This window comes from Saccopteryx bilineata, chromosome 9 (assembly GCF_036850765.1).
Source record: "Saccopteryx bilineata isolate mSacBil1 chromosome 9, mSacBil1_pri_phased_curated, whole genome shotgun sequence".
NCBI lineage: Eukaryota > Metazoa > Chordata > Mammalia > Chiroptera > Emballonuridae > Saccopteryx > Saccopteryx bilineata.
The window spans coordinates 68,852,229-68,876,647 of NC_089498.1; the positions used below are offsets into that span (position 1 = coordinate 68,852,229).

The following is a 24,419-nucleotide window of genomic DNA, read 5'->3' on the forward strand; positions in this document are numbered from 1 at the left end:
GAGGCAGAGACAGACTCCCACAGGTGCCCTGCCTGGGATCAACTCAGCAAGCCCACTAAGGGGCGATTCTCTGCCTATCTGGGGCATTGCTCCATTGCTCAGCAACTGAGCTCTTCTTAGTGCCTGAGCCGGAGATCATGGAGCCATCCTTAGAGCCTGGGTCCAACTCACTCCAATTGAGCCATGGCTGCAGGAGGGGGAGAGAGTGAAAGAGAGAGAAGCAAGGGGGGAGAGGTGGAGAGGCAGATGGATGCTCCTCCTGTGTGACCTGAACGGGAATCAAATCCAGGATATCCACACACCAGGCAGACACTCTACCACTGAGCAAAATATCCAGGGCCAATACACTTGATTCTTAATGCATTAATTTTATGTTTAGTTGTACATATTCTTGTTTTACTTACATATTTTATTGCCTGTATGAATATGAAATAATAAAGCCAGAAAAAATAGATAAATATAAAGGTCATATAGGACACATCCATCTTATTTTACACATTGAAAAATGGAGTCCTGGGAATTTGATTGACTTCACATGTTCACAAAACTAGTTAGCAGCAGGTCTTATCCTGACTTCAGAACTCCTGCCTGCCATTTCAGGGCTTTTTCCATCTACCTGAAAAAAAAAAAAGCTCAGTTTAGCACTTAAAGTACTCTAATTCAATGATCTGTTTTTGAAATTTGTGCCCATCCCTGGATTGTGAGAGCTTAGAAGACAAAGATTAGGTCCTCATCATTGTTTTCCTCTTGAGCTTAGAAGAGTATTGGAACATAAATATGAGTGATGATAATTGCTCAAAATATAGTTCTTTGAAATGCTTTTTATTTTTCAACTTTTGAATTTTCTTTTTTTAAAATAATTGACTTTTCACCTATTATAATGGGTAGATGGCAAATGTTAGCTTGATAATTGGTTGAATTTTTATTATGAAATTGAGAGTAAATACTTGAAACATTTTATTTGGCTTGATAAAAAATAAAAATTTGTTATGTACATATATACCAGAAACTCACACTGAATGGTAATCATAGGATAGAAGCAACAGAGTATAGTAAATTCTCCGGCACCATATATATTTTTATTAGCTGCTGCATCAATATTTTCTCTTTAAAATAATTCTGTTTAACATGTGTGTATTAACATGTTGATATTAAATAAATGCTTCTGGGTTTCCATTCTGAAGGCTCCACAGGATAGATTTGCTTTTATTTTGTTTTTACTAAAAAATTCACAGTTTATAATTACTATATTTTTTGCTTCCCCTCCCAAAAGTGGAGGGGAAAATGCCCATGTGTCTTACAGAGCAAAAAATATGGTATTTTATTAAATATTTTAACATACCATTTGGTTCAGAATATTTTGTTTCTTATTTTCCTCCTTAAAACCCTAGGTGTGTCTTATGATCAGGTGTGTCTTATGGAGCGAAAAATATGGTAGTTGATACCAAATCAATTTCAAGATCAAAGCCCTTAACAGCATATCACCTTAGTATTTGCAAATGAGAAATAAGGAATACCAGGGGCATTATAGAGAGTACACAGAAAGAAGGATAAACTAAGATTTAATTAACTCCCACCTTCCATAGGTCCTTTCTATGGGTATAAGTTAGGCCTCAAAGGACTAAAGTACAGGGCAAAGGGAACTCAAGGCACATTGACTTCTTTATTTTCCCTATTGACTAAGACTAGAATATAAAATATATCTTATATTTAAGTTCAAGCATCATGGTATCATTAGTGGGAACACCCAAGGAGTATCAAAGAAGAAAATAAATAAAATTATTCGAACATGCAATATGCATCTGCTACATCTTTTGAGATCAATATATTTGATTTGAAGTATGTATTTCCAGTACAAAAGATTAGTTCTAGTTCTTATTCTCTCCACATTTTTGCCACACACCCATTTCAAAGTTGAAGACCAAGCCACAATGTCACCAAAAATGTCTTTTAACTCAGAAGGAAGAATTGTGTAATTTCAAATATTTTGCTTTTTTAAATTTAAAGTTTTTTTTACATTTTTTAAAATATTTAAAATACACATTTTTGGCCCTGGACTGGTAGCTCAGTTGGTTGAAATAGTGTCCCAAAACACCAAGGTTACAGGTTCAATCCTTCGTTAGGGCACATATGGTAAACAACTAAGGAATGTACAACTAAGAGGAAAAACAAATGAATGCTTCTCTCTCTCTCTCTCTCTTTCTCTCTAACTTCTTCTCTGTCCCTCTAAACATTCAATGGCTTTAATGTCTTCAATGTGTTGTTTTTTTATTGATTTAAATGAATCAATAAAAAGTAAAATAAAGTATACATTTTTTTTCTGTATTTTTCCAAAGTGAGAAGTGTGGGGAGGCATAGAGACAATCACCCGCATGCGCCCGACCAGGATCCATCTGGCATGCCCACCAGGGGTGATGCTTGGCCCCTATGGGGCATTGCTTTGCTGTAGCCGGAGCCATTCTAGCACCTGAGGTGGAGGCCTTGGAGCCCTCCTCAGTGCCCAGGGCCAACTTTGCTCCAATGGAGCCTTGGCTGCGGGAGGGGAAGAGAGAGGTAGAGAGAAAGGAGATGGGGAAGTGTGGAGAAGCAGATGAGCACCTCTCCTGTGTGCCCTGACTGGCAATTGAACTCAGGACTTGTACACGCCAGGTCGATGCTCTACTGCTGAGTCAATCAGCCAGGGCTACTTTTTAATTTTTTTAAAGAATTGATTATTGATTTTATGGGGAAGGGGCATGAGAAGTTGCTTTACTCTAGGTGTTAATTGGTAGCTTGTCATATGTGCCTAGATGGGACAAGCCTAGGGTTTCAAACCAATGACCTCAGTGTTGCAGGTCAATGCTCTATCTACTGCACTGCCACAGGTCAAGTATAAAGTACACATTTCTTAAAAACTGGATTTGCTCAACACATTGAAGACATCAAATGTTTATAATAATGATAAAGATTATCAAACAAAATAGTCATTCACAGGCAACCACTAGGCAGATGTCAGGATCTTAGTCTTTGCTTTGATACAGAGAGGCACAGCCATATCTTCAGAGTTTACTATGTATGAGCAGAGGGGATGCAAAATGTTACATAATATACATTCAACAGTTTAAGACATTAAACAGTCAAATTAAAGGTAAAGATGATAAGAATATAGCCATTTTAAAAATGCTAAGAAAAACAAACAAATAAAAACCCTGGAGGAGATGACACTTATTGTGGGCCTTGAATAAGTGACACCATAATCGACTCAAAAGCTGCAAATACAAATGCCTACAAAATCCAGCTGAGTGTTGCTGTGTGGGAGGTAGATGCAATGTTTCCATGTTTTCAAGAGACTTTGGAATTCCAATCTGATACATAACAAATCCTGACTTTTTAAATAGTGTCCATTAACTCAGTTGGGAAACAAATGAAATGCTATATAGACCAATAAAATAAACTTATAGTCTGCCTGTTATTAGTTTCTTTGTCATGCCCTTCAATATTGGAGCAGAGCTGAGAAGGCAAGAGGGACTGCATGAGCTAATGAGTTGTGATGACACCAGATAGTTAATTTAAGAGAACAATCAGAAGATCTGTGAGGGAGGCAAGCAGTAGAGGAGATAAACTGCAGTCAGATTGGAAATGATTTTGGATTTGAATGAGAGCATTTAATATTTACTCTATAGGCACATTAAAGAAAAAGTACTGTAGGGAGAGGTGTGATAGTTTAAAGTCCATCATCTTGAATAAAGTCAAACTTCTCTTTGTAAAGACATTAATCCTTTTGCTCAGTTTAATTTCTGAGTATAATCCATGGCATCTTAGAAATATTAGGAATAGCAGGAGCCAAATATCACACAAAGACCTTAAAGAAATGTTATTATGCTAGTATTTTTTTAATTTGCATTACCAGTAATCACAGAATATTGATTCAAAAAATCAAGACTGTACTAATATTTTCTAATACTATATTCACTTCTAACACATTATTGGCTAGTTAGCATTTGATAATTCCAATAAAAAGAGTTTAAAACTTTTACTAGAATCTACCATGGCTATATCCCAAACAAACAGCATGTCATTTAGATTAGTCAAGCAACTAGGCTAGGCGTCAGGAACCTATGGCTCGCGAGCCAGACGTGGCTCTTTTGATGACTGCATCTAGCTTGTGACAAATCTTTAATAATAAAAAAAATAACATTAAAAATATAAAACATTCTCGTGTATTACAATCTATTCATTTCCTACTGCTCATGTTCATGGTTGCGGGTGGCTGGAGCCAATCACAGCTGTCCTCCGAAACAACACCAAATTTTTATTGGATAATGCCTAACATACATGGGTCGCTGTATGGCTCTCATGGAATTATATTTTAAAATATGTGGCATTCATGGCTCTCTCAGCCAAAAAGTTTCCCGACCCCTGAACTAGGTCATATTTCAGCTGAAGGTTTTTTAAAAAACTTCATTATGTGAACATTCAGTGTCTTTCAGACAGTGCCAAACATATAATACAGTTGATAAGAGATACATTATGCAAATTAGAAAATTAGCAACAAACTACTTCTATATTACTATCTTGTTCTCCATTTCAGATTTGCAAAAATGCAATATGCCAGTAAATTCTAACAACAAATGTTTTGTTACCACTATTAATAGATATTTTATTGTAATGTTAATTTACTGCAAAACCTCAGAATTGACAACAACATACATTATCTTATAGAATCTAATTCTAGGCCTGACCTGTGGTGGCGCAGTGGATAAAGCGTCGACCTGGAAATGCTGAGGTCGCTGGTTCAAAACCCTGGGCTTGCCTGGTCAAGGCACATATGGGAGTTGATGCTTCCAGCTCCTCCCCCCCTTCTCTCTCTCTGTCTCTCTCTCTGTCTCTCTCTCTCTCTGTCTGTCTCTCCCTCTCCTCTCTAAAATGAATAAATAAAAATAAAAAAAATAAAAAAAAAAGAATCTCATTCTATTTCTTTTGTCCTATGAGAAAAACAAATAAAGGCAAAAATGTATTGCAAACATATTCACTTGAAGTTGAACTTTTACCATTTATTATTCAGTCAAATTTAGTATCAACCCAAGAGCTGTGTATCAATTTCATATTCTTCAAAGTAAAATGGAAGACTCTTCAGTCTTCACAATATCGCTGAACATTCTAAGCTTTAGGTTATCATTTGTACTCAACCTAATTTTAGCATCTCTCTTCTGTTTATTGATTGTTTCTACTGTTACTCCACACACTTATGCCAAACTCCCACTCCAGGGGTACCAAGTATATCAGGAACCATTATTATAAATATGTAGTTCAAGTTTTTCCTTTGCTACATACTTATTTATGCCTTTTTTGCATAGGTCTCTTTGACCATCAATTTTTCTACATAAATTCAACTAAGTCATAGCATTTCTATTTGGAGGATCCTCACAGGCACCTTGGTCCAACAGTGCCTGTATCAAGCCAAAAACCTACAATGTAAAAGTCCCAAGTGAAACCAGATCACTCACACATCTTATGCACCATGAAGACAGAAGCTGCTGACTTCTGTAATATAAATAAAAGCCTTCTGAAATACATGTTAGGAACAGAGTTTTATTTTGTTTTATTATTTATTTATTTATTTATTTTTGCTTCCCCTTGCTAATTTTTTTTTCTTGTTTATTTCTTTGTTTAGGCAGCCAAAGTACTTTTATAAAACTCATTGGTAGAAATCACAGAACCAGAGTGGGACATGTCCATCAAAGAGCTGAACTTCCTTTTGTGAATAAAGTCTTACAAATACCAAAAAAGTATCATCAGATAATTTGCATTCTTACTCTTCTGCATTACATAAAAATTTTATTCAACACATTATTTTTTAAAAATAAATTCATATGGAGTTTAAAACAGTCATCAAACTTTTATTTGATATTTTGTATTTTAAAATTGCTAAAGTACATGAGAAAATTAAATCATTCACTTTTCCTCTGATTTCAGGGGAAATCAAAATTATCTTCCTTAATATAAGAAAGACATACAAGTACTCACTCTAGATTGAAAATTTTTCAAACAACAAAACAACACTCTGGCACACCTAGGATACCTGGCTTCCTCTAGTAAGTTATACTGTGGAATAGAGATAGAAAACTAGGACTCTGTCTTCAACCTTGCTATCTAATATATCTGATATTATATATCTATAATATATCTATATATTAGATAGCAGGTATATCAGATATATTAGATAGCAGGGCTATGTGTTTAGATAGCAGGTATATCAGCTATATTAGATAGCAGGTATATCAGCTATATTAGATAGCAGGTATATCAGATATATTAGATAGCAGGTATATCAGATATATTAGATAGCAGGGCTATGTGTTTCTTAAGGTCAAATGGAGGCATATGAAGACACACCTTTCTCTTTCTAGTCATTTGGACAATTGACTTATTAATAATCTTTTAATGTAGGCAGTTATAAGATGTAAATATAAACAAAGATAAATCATTATCATATTTATATAAATAATGAAAGTATAAGATATTTTCAAATGTAGTAATTTGAAGCTTTGTCATGATTTTTTTTTGTGACAGAGACAAAGAGAGGGAGATAGAGAGAGGGACAGACAGACAGGAAGAGAGAGAGAGATGAGAAGCATCAATTGTTTGGAGTGGCATCTAAGTTGTTCATTGATTGTTTTCTTATATGTGCCTTGACCCGGTGGCTACGGCAGCCTGAGTGACTTCTTGCCCAAGCCAGCGACCTTGGGTTCAGGCTGGTGAGCTGTGCTCAAACCAGATGAGCAGATGAGCCCGTGCTCAAGCCCATAACCTCAGGGTTTTAAACCCCTGGGTCCTATGCGTCCCAGTCTGATGCTTTATCCACAGCACCATTGCCTGGTCAGGCTGTCATGAATTCTTTTCATTCCTCTTAATTACTCCAAAATACCTTATTTGGTATTCATCCATTAAATACTTCTTTTATTTATATCCTAAAATAAACCAAGATAGAATTAAGTAATTAGATAAAAGTGAAAGAAAAAGAGACTTAAGAAGTCTGAAACATTGTCTTTCTAATTTGATGACTTTTATTTATCCATGGTATTTACTAAATTGATTAGAAGATAATATATACCACAAATCTAACAAAGAAGAAAATAGAACAAAGAACTCCTTTTTTTCCAAATTTAGGATAAGCAAGGAGAGTCAAACAGACTTCCCATTCTAGGCTTAGGTATGAAATTCACAGATGTATTCACAAAATAAGTGATGACAAAGTTTTCTTCCAGTTGTTGTAATTAACTTAAGATACTTGTAGAACATGTGCAGTCTCCTGAGGTTTAGGAAACATGATTGCTATAAGAACACATTTGCTCTTAAAGAGCTTTTCTTTTAAAATCCTAGGGCTTTCCAGAGAAAATTATGATCATGTTTTTCACATCCTCATCAATCAATCTAACCTAGATCGTGTCATTATATTGTCTTTGCACATGGAGAGAGAGAAAAGAATTAATTAACTCTTTCATAGGTAACTAAGGAGGTATTTGATCATTAAGGGCACAAATTAACACCATTGTCTAGCCTTTTCACTTGTGAAACACTTTTATTTCAAAACTAAAATTGCTAAAACTTTGAAAATTACTGTAAGACAGGTTTGAACTCCTACAAAAAATGTAAATTTAAAATATAATTTTATAAAATAAATATATTAACTGACCTGACCAGAGGGTAGAACAGTGGATAGAGTGTCGGACTGGGACAGAAAGAAACCAGGTTTGAAACCCAAGGTCACTGGCTTAAATATGGGCTCATCTGGCTTGAGTGCGGACTAACCAGCTTGAGCCCAAAGGTCGCTGGCTTGAAGTCCAAGGTCACTAGCTTGAGCCCAAGGTCACTTGCTTGAGCAAGGGGTCACTCGCTCTACTGTAGCCTGCAGTCAAGGCACAATGAGGAAGCAATCAATGAACAACTAAGATACTGCAATGAAGAATTGATACTTCTCATCTCTCTCCCTTCCTGCCTGTCTGTCCCTATCTGTCCCTCTCTTTGACTCTCTCTGTCAAAAAATAATAATAATATAATTAATTAATTAACTGACAAATATACAAATATTTACTTTAAGGCAGCAGTTCTCAACCTGTGGGTCGTGACCCCGGCGGGGTCGAACGACCAAAACACAGGGGTCGCCTAAAGCCATCGGAAATACATATTTTATTTAAAAATGTATTGTATAATAAATATGTATTTTCCGATGGCTTTAGGCGACACCTGTGTTTTGGTCTTTCGACCCCCGCCGGGGTCGCGACCCACAGGTTGAGAACCGCTGCTTTAAGGTATTTGTTGACACTACCTCAAGAAATATGTTAACTAATAGTGAGTAATTAACACTTTCAGGCCACTGTAGCCTAATGAAAGAAAAAGTAAACAAGGTGCTCTAATGTGATAGAAATACGTACTGTGAAAATCTAGCACTGTATGGTTGGTTCAGTGGTAGAGCATCTGCCAGGCATGTGGATGTCCTGGATTTGATTCTGGTCAGGACACACAGGAGAAGTGACCATCTGTCTCTACACTCCTCCCCCTCACCATATATCCATGATGTAGGTGTTATTAACCAAGTATTATATATGAGAAAACAAGACTAACAGAAGTTAAAATTTTCTCAATTTCACATAGCTATTGTAAATGCCAGAACCCAAGTTAAGATATTTCTGAATCTAGAGCTCATGTTCTTAATGAGATTATGTTCTTAGTTGGGACTATGCATCATCTCCTGAGTTTATGCAATATTAGCTTCACTTTTCTTTTTTTCAATCCATCTTTTCCCCACACTTACTTAAGCTCTAGTTAAAGGGTTTGACTTCCCATTTACCAAATATTGGACTTGCTATGTTTCCCCTTTTTCCATTACTGTTTCCTCCTGCTTCTCCCACTCAGCTTGGCAGGTGCCAATTCTTAAAGGAAAATGAAATATTGTAACTCCTCCTTGAAGCCCAATCCCTGGAAAATATAACCTCTGCATTGGTTGTTTCCTCATTGACCTCTCCCAGTTGTCTGTGCATACGATATCTCTTTCCTTTCTTAAGGATTTCTTGAAGAAAGGATGAATTGTTCAGGAGCCTCTGAGAAGCAGATGCCGAGACAGAATTAAACATGTAAGAATTTTGATCAGGCAAAGAAAGCTGGGAGTGCTGTCCTACACCAAATGTCATTCAGGGACAGAAGGAAATCTGGGTGGAAGCTTCCTACCTAGACTGTACAGTCTAAAGAAGGTTTAATAGGAAAGCCCTCAAGCCAAAGGCAGTGAATGAAGAGGTTCATGTGTCCCAAGAACAGGTTCACTTTAGAATCTCTGTTTTGCTCAGTCATTGGGTAGAAGCACCCTTAAAAAGCATGGTCTGAGTACAAACATGGCAAAGGATTGCAGAGAAGTGCAGCAAGAAACCCTGGACAGTTATGCACTCTGATCAATTACATTCACCATAATTGGAGGGCCATAAGGTGCATTCATAAGAATGAAAAAAGGAACAACTCCCAATTGGGTCACCTACATGCTTTGTCACATTTGAAAGTTATTGAGTCTCTGAGTAATTTTATAAGAGTAGAACTGTCTTAGGAAAAAGATGTGATAAATTATGTGAAAGTACCTATTGCAAGAAGAACTCAAAAAATTAGTTGTATCTTCTCTGACATTCAGTAGATTACCTATACATAGTAGGTATTTAATAACATTTTTAAATTATTCTATGTGTACATATATAAATAAAAATATATGTATAAACCTGCATTTACATGTACATATATAAAATAAATAGAATCATTGTTTTTATATCTCTGTTTAGAATTTAAAGACTCTTTCTACTAGGCCTTGGCTGGTGGGCTCCATGGCAGAGTGTCAGCCCTGTATGTGGATGTCCAAGGTTTGATTCCCAGTCAGGACACACAGGAGAAATGACCATCTGCTTCTCCCCCCTCCTCCTTCCCTTTTCATTCTCTCTCTCTCTTTTTTCTTCCTGAAGCCATGGCTCAAATGATCCTAGCGCATTGGCCCCAGGAGCCGAGGATGGCTCAGTGGAGCCTCTGCCTCAGGTGCTAAAAATAGCTTGATTGCAAGCATGGCCACAGATGGGCAGAACATTAGCCCCACATTGGAGTTGCCGGGTGGATCCTGAATGGAGTGCATGCAGGAGTCTGTCTCCCCTCCTTTACTGGAAAAGAAACAAAAAAGAATCTTTCCAACAAAGTTCATGTTTCATCTTTGAATCAAATTATTTTGTTTCTATCAAAAAAGATACTTGTACAAGTGAAAGTAGTAGACGGACAAGGTCCTGTCTCATAAAAACAAATACATAATAATAATATGAACTTCTTTACTTGCTGTGTTCATTCATTCACTTATATGTTCATTCAATAATTGTGCAATACTCTATGGTAGGCATACTACTAGGGAAGCAGAAACAAAAACTACTGTCTTCATTCAGCTTACATCCCTGAAGGGGGAAAGACATTACTCAAATGATCACATAAATCAATGAGAAACTGCACAGTGCTATGTTGGACAAGTGCAGTGTATAATGAAAATTCATCATGGGCAGACTGGGTGGAGTCAGGGTGGTTGCCAATGGTTTTCTGGACATCGTGATACTAAGCACTAAGGGACGAAGAATTTATAAGTATTAAGGATAGAAAAGGTTGTTCCAAGCAGAGGGGGGAAATATGCAAAATAGTAACAAGTTGAAAGTGAGAGAAGTTTCATAGAAAGAACAGATAGGAGAGGAGCAGGTTGAGAAAACGGAAACATTTGCAGGGGCCATGGGTGAGTGTAATGGTTACATACTGGACCAAATGACCATCCCTAAAAACTAGACCCATTCACACTCCAGGATTGCCATCACTTTCAGGGAATTATCACTTTCCATTTTGTTATATTTGCTTTTAATCACTGGTTTTTAAAAAAGAAACTAAATAACACAGGAAAAATATCAGTTGGCCAGTTGCAAATCATTTCAGTAGCATTTAAATGGCATTACAAGTATAATGAAGACTACCAAAATGGGTTATTTTAGGCCTCTTGCTTGTTATATCTCTATATATCCAATATCTGATTTAATTATTCTACTATGGAAAAGGTAGTTTATTCAATAATATGTGACAATAGAAAGGTTTCAGATAATAAAATTAGACAATCAGCTAATGTTATCTCACAGAACAGAAGCATAAAGTTGTCATTGGACCCATGAATATTGAGATATTTTCATTAGTATCATATTTCAGTGCCTGAGGCACAACAATGGCACTAATACAATTATTGGGGAGAAAGAGTAATAAAAAGATTCAATGATCCACTGGCTCAGAGATCATCATGCTAAGACACCCTATGGATCAAAAGAATCCTTTAAGAAAATAAGCACATTCAGAGTTTTAAATACATATAAACCCTTAACTGTTTTTCAGTGCCCCGTGCCTACAGATTTGTGGTACATGGCTTCTGGTTACATCAGGCAGGCCTGAGCCTTGTTTAAGGTTAAATTGAAGCCCATGTCCTCAGTCTTTTAAGGGGATAGTACTACCAAGTGAGGTATGTAATAAATATCTAACTTCTTCCAGAAGAAATATGTAGTATTTTCTTACTGTTGTTTCTTTAGGGAAAGATTTGGACAGGTAGTAAGATCATTCACGGAGTGGCTTTCATGTGCATTCCTAAGGATTCCATTCTGAAAACTTGTTGGAAAAGAAAATAAAACTCAAAGTAGTAAATCAGAAAACTAAGCATATATTAGATTACACAAAGAAACAAAAAAATGCTAGTCAGATCACTAAATCTTCTAAGAAAATCAAGTTGAGACAAGGAACATCTAGAAAATGTCTTTGTTTTTAATTTAGTATTCAAAGCCTTAAGAAAACCAGGTATTTTCTAAGAATCACTAGGTATTTCTAAGAGTCGCTATTTTATTTTTAAATGCCTTTGTCTACATAATGCATAATCTTTGTTTAGACTAGTTTTTACAATAATGCATTAGCATGATCAGGGTCAAAAATATAATATGGATATATTCTCATACACATTTATACTCATCCAAGCCAAATTTTAGAAAATATTAGTTTTCAACGCAACCGGCATCCATGACTGAAATATGGGACTTATTAGAAAAAAAAATTTTTTTAATACAGCAATCCCACATTCAGCCTTAGCAATGTTTGACTACAGTAGGAGCAAGGAAGGCCATGATTGCTGTTAGGTGAGATGTAATATATATTAAGGGCAAGAAAACAGAGATGAGGAAATGGAAGGGAGAAGAGGAAAGAAAGAGAAAAGAAAGAAGAGAAATTCCCAGGGAAAGGGTAAGCTACAAGCAGTTATCCGGTGACATCTGAACTCTGGAGATGTATTTTTATTAGTTCCCCACATAAGCCTGCGCTCGCCTCAGGCACAGTTTTGTTTTGTTCTTTTAAAGACTAGAACGAGGTCCCTGGGAAGCCCTAAGACACAAAATAAAAGAGTACAATTGATCTCTGCCGTTCCTCTGCAGATGCTTCGGACTGAGAACTGGACTGGGCTGTCTGATTTTCTTGCCTCTGTATCACTTGATACCTAGCTACCTTTCCCCACTTTTGTCCTCTACTTCCTAGTTAGCCAGCTTGTTTTGATAAGACATCTTGCCTCTGTCCCATCTTGACCCCTGCCTAAACCTTATCGCATTAGGTCTAGGTCTGTTGGCACTATGTCTGGCTTATTCACAGTGGTTCCTAAATAGTACATTGACCTATACCCAGAAGGTAATGCCAATTCCAGAATTTATAAAGAGGTGGATGTGATGGGGACCTGGAAAAGGAAATTCCACTGCCTCTCCTGAAACTGTTCTTTTGAACAACAATAGCTGTTTTTTATTTGAATTATGTTTGCTTGAAGTGGACTGTGGCCAGAGATGAGCTCTAGTTCTCTCAATTCATGCTGCCTTTTATTACTGTCTCAATAACTGTCACCTCTCAGGGTCTACACTAGAGCCAGCATTAGTTAGAACAGTAGGAAGATGCAAGCCTGATAAGATTCTTTCACTACTTATCTGTGAGAGGGACACTTACATTACTCTTAGGGAAGCAAAGAGGAAATATTTTTAAGAAAATAAAGTTAGCTTTTCTGTTTCATGACCATTCTCAATTATTGACTCTTTGAACTCAGTTTATAATTACTTATTTTTATCTATACCCTATATTTTTACCTTGATTTAGAAAAATAGGATGTTTCACCTTAGGTAAGTAAGTTTAGATCCTACCAAATGCAAGAAAATTGATCCATTTTTGCATCCAAATATAACACAGAGATTAAGAAAGTTTGCTTGGGAGGGCCCCAGATGGTGGTGGATTAGGTGGAAACACAAAAAGGGCTCGTCTTGCTCCCATGAGCAGTGGCTAAAATTCCAGAGGGGTAGCTCAGCTGCAAAGCTTTCCCTTGAGAAGCATGGGGTCTCAACCCAAAGCCAGGCTTCCCAGCCCAGAGCACCAGACTCAGAAAGAGGTGCTCACATAATATCTGGCTGTGAAAATTAGTGGAAATTCTTTCTGCCGGGCAGTGAAGGAGTCTGCTAGAAACACAGGTATCATCTAACAGGTCCAATTCACAAACTCTTGTTTGCAGCCACTTACTCTGGGCTCCAACCAAGAGAGGGTAAAGCAGACTACAGTTGTACAAGGAGATATTGGGGTTTGTGGCTCTAGGGAGCAAGCTGCAGGAACAGCCACCAGGATTCTTGTGCTGAATCACTCTTCCACATCACAGTCACCATCTTTCTTTGGTGGAGCATGTCCCTCCATATGGCATCAGCCTGAGGGAATACAATAGCCCTAATTCTCTAGACTCTCTGTTACCTCACCCAGTGGACCTAGCACGCTGCGGAGGAGTCAGCTGCCTGGGCCAGGTGCAGAGGTCTGGGAAGACTCTGGGGGTATCATTGTCTCAGTTGTGTGTCTCTGGATTGGGGGCCATTTGCCTCACTCTCCCTCGAACCTGACTTATACCTCCTCCTTACAGGAGATCTACTACCCTACTCTCTGTGCTCATAGAGACTCCATCTTCCCAACTCCTGAAGGCTCCACTTTGCCAAGGTCTGTACAGAATCTGGGACAGACTGGGTTGTGTAGATCTGGGACAGGAGTTACTCCCTCTACTTTTCCCCAATCCTCAGTGGCATCTCCCACTTATGGAAGACTCCCAGAAACCCAGCCCTACTTAGATCAGGCTCCTGGAAGAATCTAAACAGACCAAATTGTGTGGCTCCAAGACGAGGGCCATTTTTCCTTCGGTGCAGAACATTCACTTCACACATCCAAATCTTCTTCTGTTTGGGCCTGCTTAACTCTGCTGGTCTCACCCTGATGACTCCATGAGACCTCACCCCACCACAAAGGTCTACAGGCATCCAGTGGGGGGCAGCTAGACTTGTTATACCCTGGGACTTTTTCTGAGTGCCTTCAGACCAAGAAATGGCAAGAGTTTGAACCTGTATCAGTCTGATGAACACCATTCACCCCTACCTGGTGACTCACTGAGAACTTACCTCATGTAACTTGAATACCACCAGAGGCTCTTTCAGTGACTGAATCTAACTGGCAGCTGGCAGGGAGAGGCAGGGAGAGGTAGATCCCAGGGCTTCCTTTTCTGACTTGCCCCCAGTTGAGTGCTGGTAAAGCCAACCTTTGTATGCAGCTTGATCCTTCCCACACACACCCAGGTCAGCATAAGCAGTCACAACCTGTGGATCACTTGTTAGTTCCAAGTAGGTTGCCCATGGCCAGTCACAGGCAGTATCTCACATTGGCCTATATGAGAGGCTCTCCAAAGAGGCCCCACAACCAACAAACTCAGTGATCAGCTTCAGAAAATATCAGAACAAGAGTCTTTGCTTCATGAGACACATATCCAAAGGGAGATTGTGGCAAGCACCAGACACTGCTGGAGAATTTTGCTTTATATGGTCAGCACCTGCTTAGTAGCTTATACACTGAGGTACCGGTCGGTCTTCATAATCAGCCAGACTGAGGGTCAACCCCATGCATGAATGGGCCAATAGCAGTCAAGGTTCAATTACTATTAGAGAAATGCAAATCAGAACTACAATGAGATACCAACTCATACCTGTTAATTGGCTATTATCAACAAAACAGGTAATAACAACTGTTGGAGAGGCTGTGGAGAAAAAGGAACCCTCATTCACTGCTGGTGGGAATGCAAACTGGTACAACTATTATGGAAGAAAGTATGATGGTATCTCAAAAAATTATGAATAGAAGTACCATGTGACATAGCAATCCCTCTCCTGGGTATATACCCTAAAAACTTGAAAACATTGGTACACAAAGAAACATGTACCCCCATGTTCAATGCAGCATTATTCACAGTGGCCAAGACATGGAAACAACCAAATCATCCTTCAACAGAGAATTAAACAAAGAAGATGTGGTGCATATATACAAGGTAATACTACTCAGCCATAAGAAATGATGACATATTGCCATTTATGACAACATGGATGGACCTTGAGAACTTTATACTGAGTGAAATAAGTAAATCAGAAAAAGCTAAGAACTATATGATTTCACATATAGGAGGGGTATAAAAATGAGACACATGGACATAGATAAAATTGAAATGGTTACCAGAGGGAGGGCAGTAAAGAGGAGAGGAGGAAAGAGGGACAAATATACAGTGATAGAAAATGATTTGACTTTGGGTGATGGGCCTATAATACAATCAACAGTTCAAATACTATAGAAATGTTTACCAGAAACCTATGTACTCATATTGATCAATGTTACCCCATTAAATTTAATTTATAAATTAAAAAAGACAATTACAACAGGAGAGCCCATAGAACCCACACAAGAGACATTTCTGGAGTATCCAGCTTAGGTGACAAAGAGACTGCATCACTGGGTCCCACAGGACACCTACTACATTATGCCACCCTATCAAGATTGGCAGTCATAACAGATCTACCTAATACATAGAAAAAAAAACCCACAAAGAGGCAGACAATATGGAGAGACAAATAAACATGGCCTAAATGAAAGGAGAAGAGAAATTTCCAGAAAAAGAGCTAAATTAATTGGAGGCAAATAATTTATCAGATATAGATTTTAAGAAAATGGTTATACAGCTGCACAAGGAACTTAGTAAGAACTACAACAGTAAGAAAAAGGGCATAAAAACAATAAAATAGAACCAGTCAGAAATGTAGAATGCAATATCTGAAATTATGAATACACTAAAAAAAGAATTTTAAAAAATAATAGTTTAAGGGACCTTGTGGGACAACATAAAGCATAACATCCACATCGTTGGGGGTACCAGAAGGAGAAGAGAAAGAGGTAGGAACCAGGAACTTACTTGAAGAAATAATGACTGAAAATTAACTTAGAGAAGGAAAAGATCTCAAGATTCTCTTCAGAGAGAATCTTAAGAGCAACAATAGGGCCCTGGCCAGCTGGCTCAGTGGTAGAGCATCGGCCCACCCTATGGAAGTCCCAGGTTCAATTTCCAGCCAGGGCACACAGAAAAGGCGCCCATCTGCTTCTCCATCCTTCCACCTCTCCTTTCTCTCTGTTTCTCTCTCCTTCTTCTGCAGCCAAGGCTCCATTGGAGCAAAGTTGGCCCAGGCATTGAGGATGCCTCCATGGCCTCCACCTCAGGCACTAGAATGGCTCCTGTTGCAATGGAGCAACACCCCAGATGGGCAGAGCATCACCCCCTGGTGGGCATGCAGGGTGGATCGCCGTTGGGCCCATGTGGGAGTCTGTCTCTCTGTCTGCCTGCTTCTCACTTTAGGAAAAAAAAAAACAAAGAAAGAACAGCAATAGAAAGACAGTTACTTACCTACAAGAGAGTTCTTATAAGGCTCTCATCTGATTTCTCACAGAATCATTTTAGGCCTGAAGGGATTGGCATAAAATATTTAAAGTGCTGAAAAGCTAGGACCTACAACCAAGACTACTTACCCAACAAGGTTATCACTTAAAATTGAAAAACTAAAGAGCTCCCAGACAAGAAAAAACAGTAAAAGTTTGTTACCACCAAACAGTATTACAAGAAATGTTAAAGAGTCTTCTTTAAGAAAAGGAGTTGGCCTGACCAGGCGGTGGAGCAGTGAATAGAGCGTCGAACTGGGATGCAGAGGACCCAGGCTCAAGACCCTGAGGTCGCCAGCTTGAGTATGGGCTCATCTGGTTTGAGCAAAGCTCATCAGCTTGTACCCAAGGTCACTAGCTCAAGCAAGGGGTTACTCAGTCTGCTGAAGGCCCAGGGTCAAGGCACATATAAGAAAGCAAATCATTGAACAACTAAGGTGTTGCAACGTGCAACGAAAAATTAATGATTGATGCTTCTCATCTCTCACCATTCCTGTCTGTCTGTCCCTGTCTATCCCTCTCTCTGTCTCGGAAAAAAAATTAAAAAAATTAAAAAAGCGAAGAAAAGGAGTTGAAAAAAAAGAGAAGTGTAGTTAAAAGAATAAGATGTTAATAAATATGTACCTATCAATAATCACTTTAAATGTAAATGGCTTAAAAGCTTCAAAGGACATAGGGTAGCTGAATGTATAGGAAAACAAGACCCATATATACCGCTCATGAAAATTAGAGGATATTTCAAAATGAATATGAAGCGATAAAATAAAAGAAGCACTTGATTTCTTTCTCATTAAACAAGAACAGCAGAAAAGCAAATGACAAGTCAATGAAAGTTGTTTGATTATGCAAATGAGATGCAAAACCAACTTTAATTTCATTGGTGAAAATGTACCATACAAAAGGCTGAAAGTACTGGAGTGCACGTTCTCTGATCCCTTAATTTTTGTGAGCAGTGTGCTGTCTACAAGAGACCCACCAGAGAATAAAAGATACCCACAGATTAAAAGTAAAGAGATGGAAAAAGATATTTTATGCAAATGGAAATTTAAAAAATGCTGGGACAGCAATACTTAGCTCTGTCCCAGCAAGACCAAATAGACTTTAAAACAAAGGCTATAATAAGAGACAAAGAAGGACACTATATAGTGATGAAGGGAGCATTCCAGCAAGAAGATATAACCCCTATAAACATCTATGCACCCAACATAGGAATACCTAAATATATAAAACAAATCTTGATTGGCATAAAGGGAGAGATTGACAATAATACAGTCATATTAGGGGACGTTAACACCCCACTGATATCAATGGATAGATCTTTCAAACAGAAAGTCCACAAGGAAACAGGGGCCTTAAATGACACACTAGATCAGATGTATTTAATTGATATCTTCAGAGCATTTTACCCAAAGCAGCATAATATATGCACATTCCTTTCAAGTTCACATGGAACATTTTCTAGGACAGACCACATGTTAGGAAACAAATCAATAAATTTAAGAAGATTAAAATCATATCAAGACTCTTTTCAGACTATAACAGTGTGAAACTAGGAGTGAAACACAAGAAAAAAACAAAAACACACAGAGACATGGAGGCTCAATAACATGTTACTTAAAAAGTTTGTTTATATGTACCAATTTAACATTTTTTAAGTTTAAAAGTATTTAAAGTTGTTAATTTTTATTACTATAAAAATGTAAAGTTTTTATACTAAGTAAAAGAAAAATGTAGTTTAAGAAATCCTTAGCAGTTCTTACCAGGTACTAGGTTTTCAAAGGTCAGGAAAGAAAAGGCAGAAGCATAGGTCGACTACATGAGGAGAGCAGACATACACCTCTCTTATTGTCCCTTCATGTCATCTTCCCTGGCTCTGAGCACGCATTGTGGAGTTGATACTAAATTCAATCTGCCATAGTTTGCTTTGTGTATTCATTGAGGTCTTTTGTCCCTTAAAACTCAGATAAATTTGTTAAATCTTCTAGAATACAATGGAGTTTCAAATCCTGCTCACAGCAGCCTCAACCAGGATTTTTGAAACAAGGTATCACGCACATAAAAATGTATGAAACAGAATGGTGCATACAATTTCACAAGCTTTCCAGTAATTCAAAGCATTTGTAAATTACATTTTTTTCTTGCACACTGCCAGTATTCACAACTAGTTAAATCCTTATTCACCTGCTCTGCTTGGAACCATACACAAGATTGACCGTAAAAGAAACTGTCTTCTTTTCATTACTTTTTCCTTAATATTTTGGTGTTCTAAATGGAGCTGCCCCTTGTCTGTCAATAGCAATTATAGTTTTACCTAATCCTAGGATCCACTGTAGTCAAGGTTGTTATATCACTGATTCCTCCCACAATGAATCATATCTCTCATAACCCAGTCAGTCCTGGAGTCACTGCAGGGAACAGCCCCGCAGTCCAGTGAGCCACAAAGAAGAGATTCTTTCTTATCTGTATACTAGAAAGCCTGGTGGTCATACAAAATGACTGCTGTCCTAGATATTATAAATTGTAATTAAAATGATTTGTGCAAAGGTGTCTGCTAATTCAAACTGAATTACCCAGGGCAGGTGGCGAGGACACCCCTTTGCTTAGTGCCCCACGGGGTTTCCCCCTTCTACTTGCTTAATTGCTTAAAGTAGAGTGCAATAAAGGAAACCACTGGTGGTACATTTCTTAAGAGCCACCGCTAGCTCAATAAATAAAGGTGATTTAAATAATAAAATGTTAATTCACATGTCAAAGAAAACTATTTTAATCCTTTTTGCATTTTGGTCAGCATTACTCTGTCGTTTTTTGGGGTTTTTTTTGCATTTCTCTCCTGCCTTTGTTCAAGGGACTCATTTTGTCGAGACAGGCTTTTTTGTCTTGCATCTGAGGCAAGCCTTGTTTCTCTATGCTCATCAGTCTCTTTTGCCAAGAAAGACGCATTTGCTCTGCGACTGAAGCAAGCCTTGTCTTTCTCTGCTCAGTGGTTTCTTTTTGTCGAGAAAGCCATTTTTGTGCAGCTTTAGCTCCTTTTCTCTCCTCTTCAGTGCTGTATTTTCTAGGAGGCATTCTTAAAAGAAATTACGTTAAGACGTAGTTTTTATGTAAAACAGATGATTGCCAATGCAAACAAATGTTCACCTTCCCCCGACACGCTCAATTTGCGTTCAGCCTTAAATTGTTTCAAAAGCAGGTGATTGCCAATGCAAACAAACGTTCACCTTCCCCCTGACCCGCTCAATTTGCGTTCAGCCGTGGCAACTTCACCCCATTGGCTAGTACAGTTATGCAAGCAACCAATAAGCTATGGGCGACAGACACTTAAGCCGCATATAATAAAGATCAGCCACAGCAGGGAAGCTTTGGCGGCGCTCCTACTGCCAAAATTCTGGATGGAGCCCTCTCTATGACTCTACTGCTCCACCTGCCTCTGTTTTGCAAAGAAACTTCAGAAAGATAAAAATGTTCCTTTTAGACTCATTTAATAATGTGATGTTTTCTTAAATAGCCTAAACATGAGCATTAGAATTAACTGGTTTGAGCAATGATTATACATCAGGCACTATGCTCAGTGTCTTGGAGACTTTATATCATTTCATCATCTCAACAGTTCTGTGATAGATATAGGAATAACCATTGTAGAGAAATTGAAAAATAGCTCAAAGAAATAAGGTCCCCAAAGTACATAGCCACATATTACAGGTTCCATAATTTGAACTTGAAACAGTCTGGCTCCAAATCCTTCCATGATTAACTGTGTAATCACTTCCTAATCATAATATTAATACATTGATTTAAAGCAGAATCTAGTACAAAACATTCACTACCATGAAACAAGAACTTTCCTGGGTTGTTAATGAAGAGACTTTAAAACTTTGTTTATATAAAGCTAAGCAAAGATATTATCATTAGAAATCACTATATTCATCTTAACACTTCTCAGCCACAGACTTCACACTGTCAACATGCATGAGAAATTGAATTATAAATCTCATCATAATGTTAATATACTGCTATATGAACCCAGCACTAGTAGCTCACACAAAGCAAATTAAAGGTTCCTAGTCAATCATTCAGGCATCCATTTTTTGCAACAAATCTTACCAGACATGATTACGTGTTTAGCATTTTCTGGTGATCTTTGGAACATGCAGGAATAGATATATTGCACATCCTAAAAATGACCTAATAGAAGAGAAATGCCCACAAAGAGATGAGTAATAATGTAAAGATATGAGTCAGCAATGCACATGCTAGCTGAGAGACACAATAGATGGAATGGGAATACAGCAGAGAAAGAGAAAAATCATCCTGGGTGCTGGACTGAGGACATTTCAGAGATAGAGGTAGAGGAAAGACAATGAAGCAGAGGTAGACCTGAGCAAGGCACATTTAGGAGAGCATGAGTGGGGCTAAAGGTGACAAATTGAGTCTTTGTGTTAGAGAAGTAGTGATAAGCTCAGAGATATAGCCTGGAGACCAACTGTAAGTCTTACATAATACACAGATAAATTTCAACTGTGTCTATAATTTATGGTGGAAAAGGGAGTGTTGAAAATGTTGCAGCAGTGAACCAATTTGATAAAAGCAGTGTTCTAAGAAGATTACTCTAGTAGCAATTTTAGAATATACTGAAGATGCCAGAGACCAAAGCCAGGAACACCAGGTTGGAGACAACTGTAAGCAATCAAATATGAGGTAAAGTCCAGAGAAGGGAAATGAAGAAAATAAAGTGAAAGTGTAACAATAATAATGCTCTGTGTTTACGAAGTCTTCTCTCAATCTTCTTCTCTATCTGCACATTCCCCAGTTAGTTCTGGACTATGAGCAATAAGCAGAAGAATAGATATAAGCTCTACAAATCTCTCTCTCTCTCTTTTCCCTTCCACAGGTACCTAGAAGCCATGTGTTGAGATGACAGAGCCACAGGATGGTAACAGAATGTGTCTTCAAGTCACTGCCTGAAGAAGACAGCTGCCCTGGAGAGCCAATGGACAAACAGCAGACTTCGAATGAATAAAAACTAGACTTGTATATGTTTTAGGATTTGTTAATCAAACATAATGTAATCTCTTCTTACTAACACAAAGATAGCTGTGTCAGAATTTATAGCTCTGCTCAGGGACTTTAAGGACCTTGGTCTTGGAAGCAAACAGAAAAATAGAAGCCAGAATTTGCCAGTGACTTAAATAATGGCACTAACACAATACATTTAAAGAATACCTGCTGTTCAATGAAAGCAATGACATTTTTTTCCACTGCTATTTTATTAAATTAATTATGGGTTTTTAAAAATCATAATATTATTTAAGTCTGTGCATTTAACAAAACACAGCTTTCTTTTCATAACAGTGATGGCAGCACTCTATAATAGCAGTTTTCCTAGAAAAGCTAAACTGGAAGCTCTGAAGAACCACATGTGGCACTAACATCACAGCCTTCCCACTCCTCAGAAAGTTCTTTATGACTATATAACAGTAAAATGGAGGTAGAATGTAAAGAGAAGGCTGGGAGACACTCTTCAACATGTGTCAGCATAGAGAGGTGTTGAATTAAGCAGGTAGAGTTCATCCTGCCGCTCAGTTCACAAGTGTTTGTCAACTGTGTTAGACGTTATCAGGCAGCACGCTGGCTGACCTACTGGTAAGTTTTCTCAATCATTATAATTACCCAATTTCATACCCATGAATATTTTCACCTTTAGAGTCTCTAAAAAGAATCCAACAGGATAAAATCAAGACAGGATGGAGTTTATGCTAATTTAGTTCCAACATTACTCAAGACCATGTACTGGTATCCACATATGCTGCCAAGTAATCTGAGTTACATGGTCTTCGAATGCAGGGAATGCAGAGTGCATGTCATACAAAGCCTAAAAGTAATTACACACGCTCTTTTGTCAGGGAGAAAGCACTGGCAAGGCTCCTAACAGGATGAAAAAACTAACCTGTGACAATACAATAGAATAAAGCTGAATAACCCATACGGAAACTAAATCCATGATTTTGGATGCATTAGGTCTGAGCTTTATCCAACATTGTTAATTATGAGAATAAATAGACATGATGTGATTAAAAATTTTCACCTGAAAACTACATCTTGCACTGTATTTATATTTCAGACCAAGACCTAGCCTGAAATAGTTCTGAAAGCTTTGACAAATGATCTTCTCATAGTTGTAGGTAAGTGCCAAATCCTCCTGCTGATTCTATGCTACATTAGCTCACTGGCATTTTCCAAGAAGACACCTACAGGCTCTCTACAGAGGACACGGATATGAAAATGCCCTGTACATATCAAAATATTTAGCAGCAACATACCAGTTTGGATGACATTTTGTTGGCTGACTTAGGGTTCATTTGTGGGGAATAATCAAGGGGTGGAGACATCATTAGATTAATCCCGATCCGCCAAACCCAAAATGTACCTCATGTGGTCAAGTAAACTATTTGTTTTAATTCAAAATTAATTAAGTTTGAGTTAGAGCAGAAAGGAAGTGGTGACAAAGCTTTAATTGCAGACGTTCAGTACAACACAAAGGCTCACATCCTAGTGCTTTGGTCTTGAATGTTTGCCATCAAAAGCATTAGTCAATTCAGACACAGAGCTTGAACACTCGACTGGCTACTCCAGCCCCATCTGTTACCAGCCTCATCATGCACCATTGCCAACACAAGTCTAGTGTGCCAGTGGCACTGTGCATCAATGGTTCTATGGAGCAGGAGGCCTACGCACTGCCACCAAACAACATGGTTTCATCTCTCCTGCTGGAAGAATAATATATTTAAAAGCCACGATATGAATTTATACTTGTTTATTTCTCTCTTATTATTTTAAAAAGTAGAATATATTACCTGAGTCTAAGGGTTTTGTGGGGTGGGCAAAACAAGAATAATAAAATTAAGAGCTAAAGAACAAATGAGTCAACTGCATATTAAAAAAAATTATCAAAAAAAATTGAAGGCCTAAAAACATAACTCTTAAATATGTTTTTAGATTAATTTAACTTTGGTCCAATTCACAGATTTTTAACCTTTTTCATCTCATGGCATATAAAAGCTAATTACTAAAATTCTGTGGCACATGAAAAAATAGGTATAATATTGATTCATTCACACTGAATGGCTATTGTTGTGTTGGTTGTCATTTCTTTTATTTGACAATCTAAAGAAAACAAGGGGACAGTGTCTCTGACTAAATAGTCAGGAATCACACATTTTAAAAATTCTTGAGGCACTCTGGTTGAAAATAGCTAGTCTAATTGATTTAGACCATTTGGACTATGATTGATATAAGAGATGAAATTATCAACCTAAACCAGTGGTTCTATTTTGTTTGTTTTTTAAAGTGAGAGGAGGGCAAATAGACTCCCACATGCACTCCAACCAAGATCTACCCAGTAACCCCTATCTGGGACAGATGCTCAAATCAACCCAGCTATCTCAGTACCAGGGGCTGATGCTCAAACTACTTGAGCCACTGGCTGCTGGTGATGAAGAGACAGAGAAGGGGGAGAGAGAGGAGAAGAGAAGTAGATAGTTGCTTCTCATGTGTGCCCTGAC

General features: G+C 37.9%; 1 protein-coding gene across 4 annotated transcripts in view; it reads right to left on the minus strand.

Annotated features, from left to right (window-relative positions):
* The window catches only part of CTNNA3 (catenin alpha 3), a 2,095,157-nt gene that overhangs the window by 1,146,159 nt on the left and 924,579 nt on the right, over nucleotides 1–24,419 (minus strand). The window contains exon 8 of one of the 4 annotated variants that reach the window (XM_066242417.1): nucleotides 487–616. The exons of the other annotated variants lie outside the window; for them this stretch is intronic. Coding sequence (XP_066098514.1) covers nucleotides 548–616 — 69 coding nt within the window. The 3' untranslated portion in view covers nucleotides 487–547. Of the gene's footprint in view, nucleotides 1–486; nucleotides 617–24,419 lie in introns of those variants that run through there. 4 annotated transcript variants of the gene reach the window in all.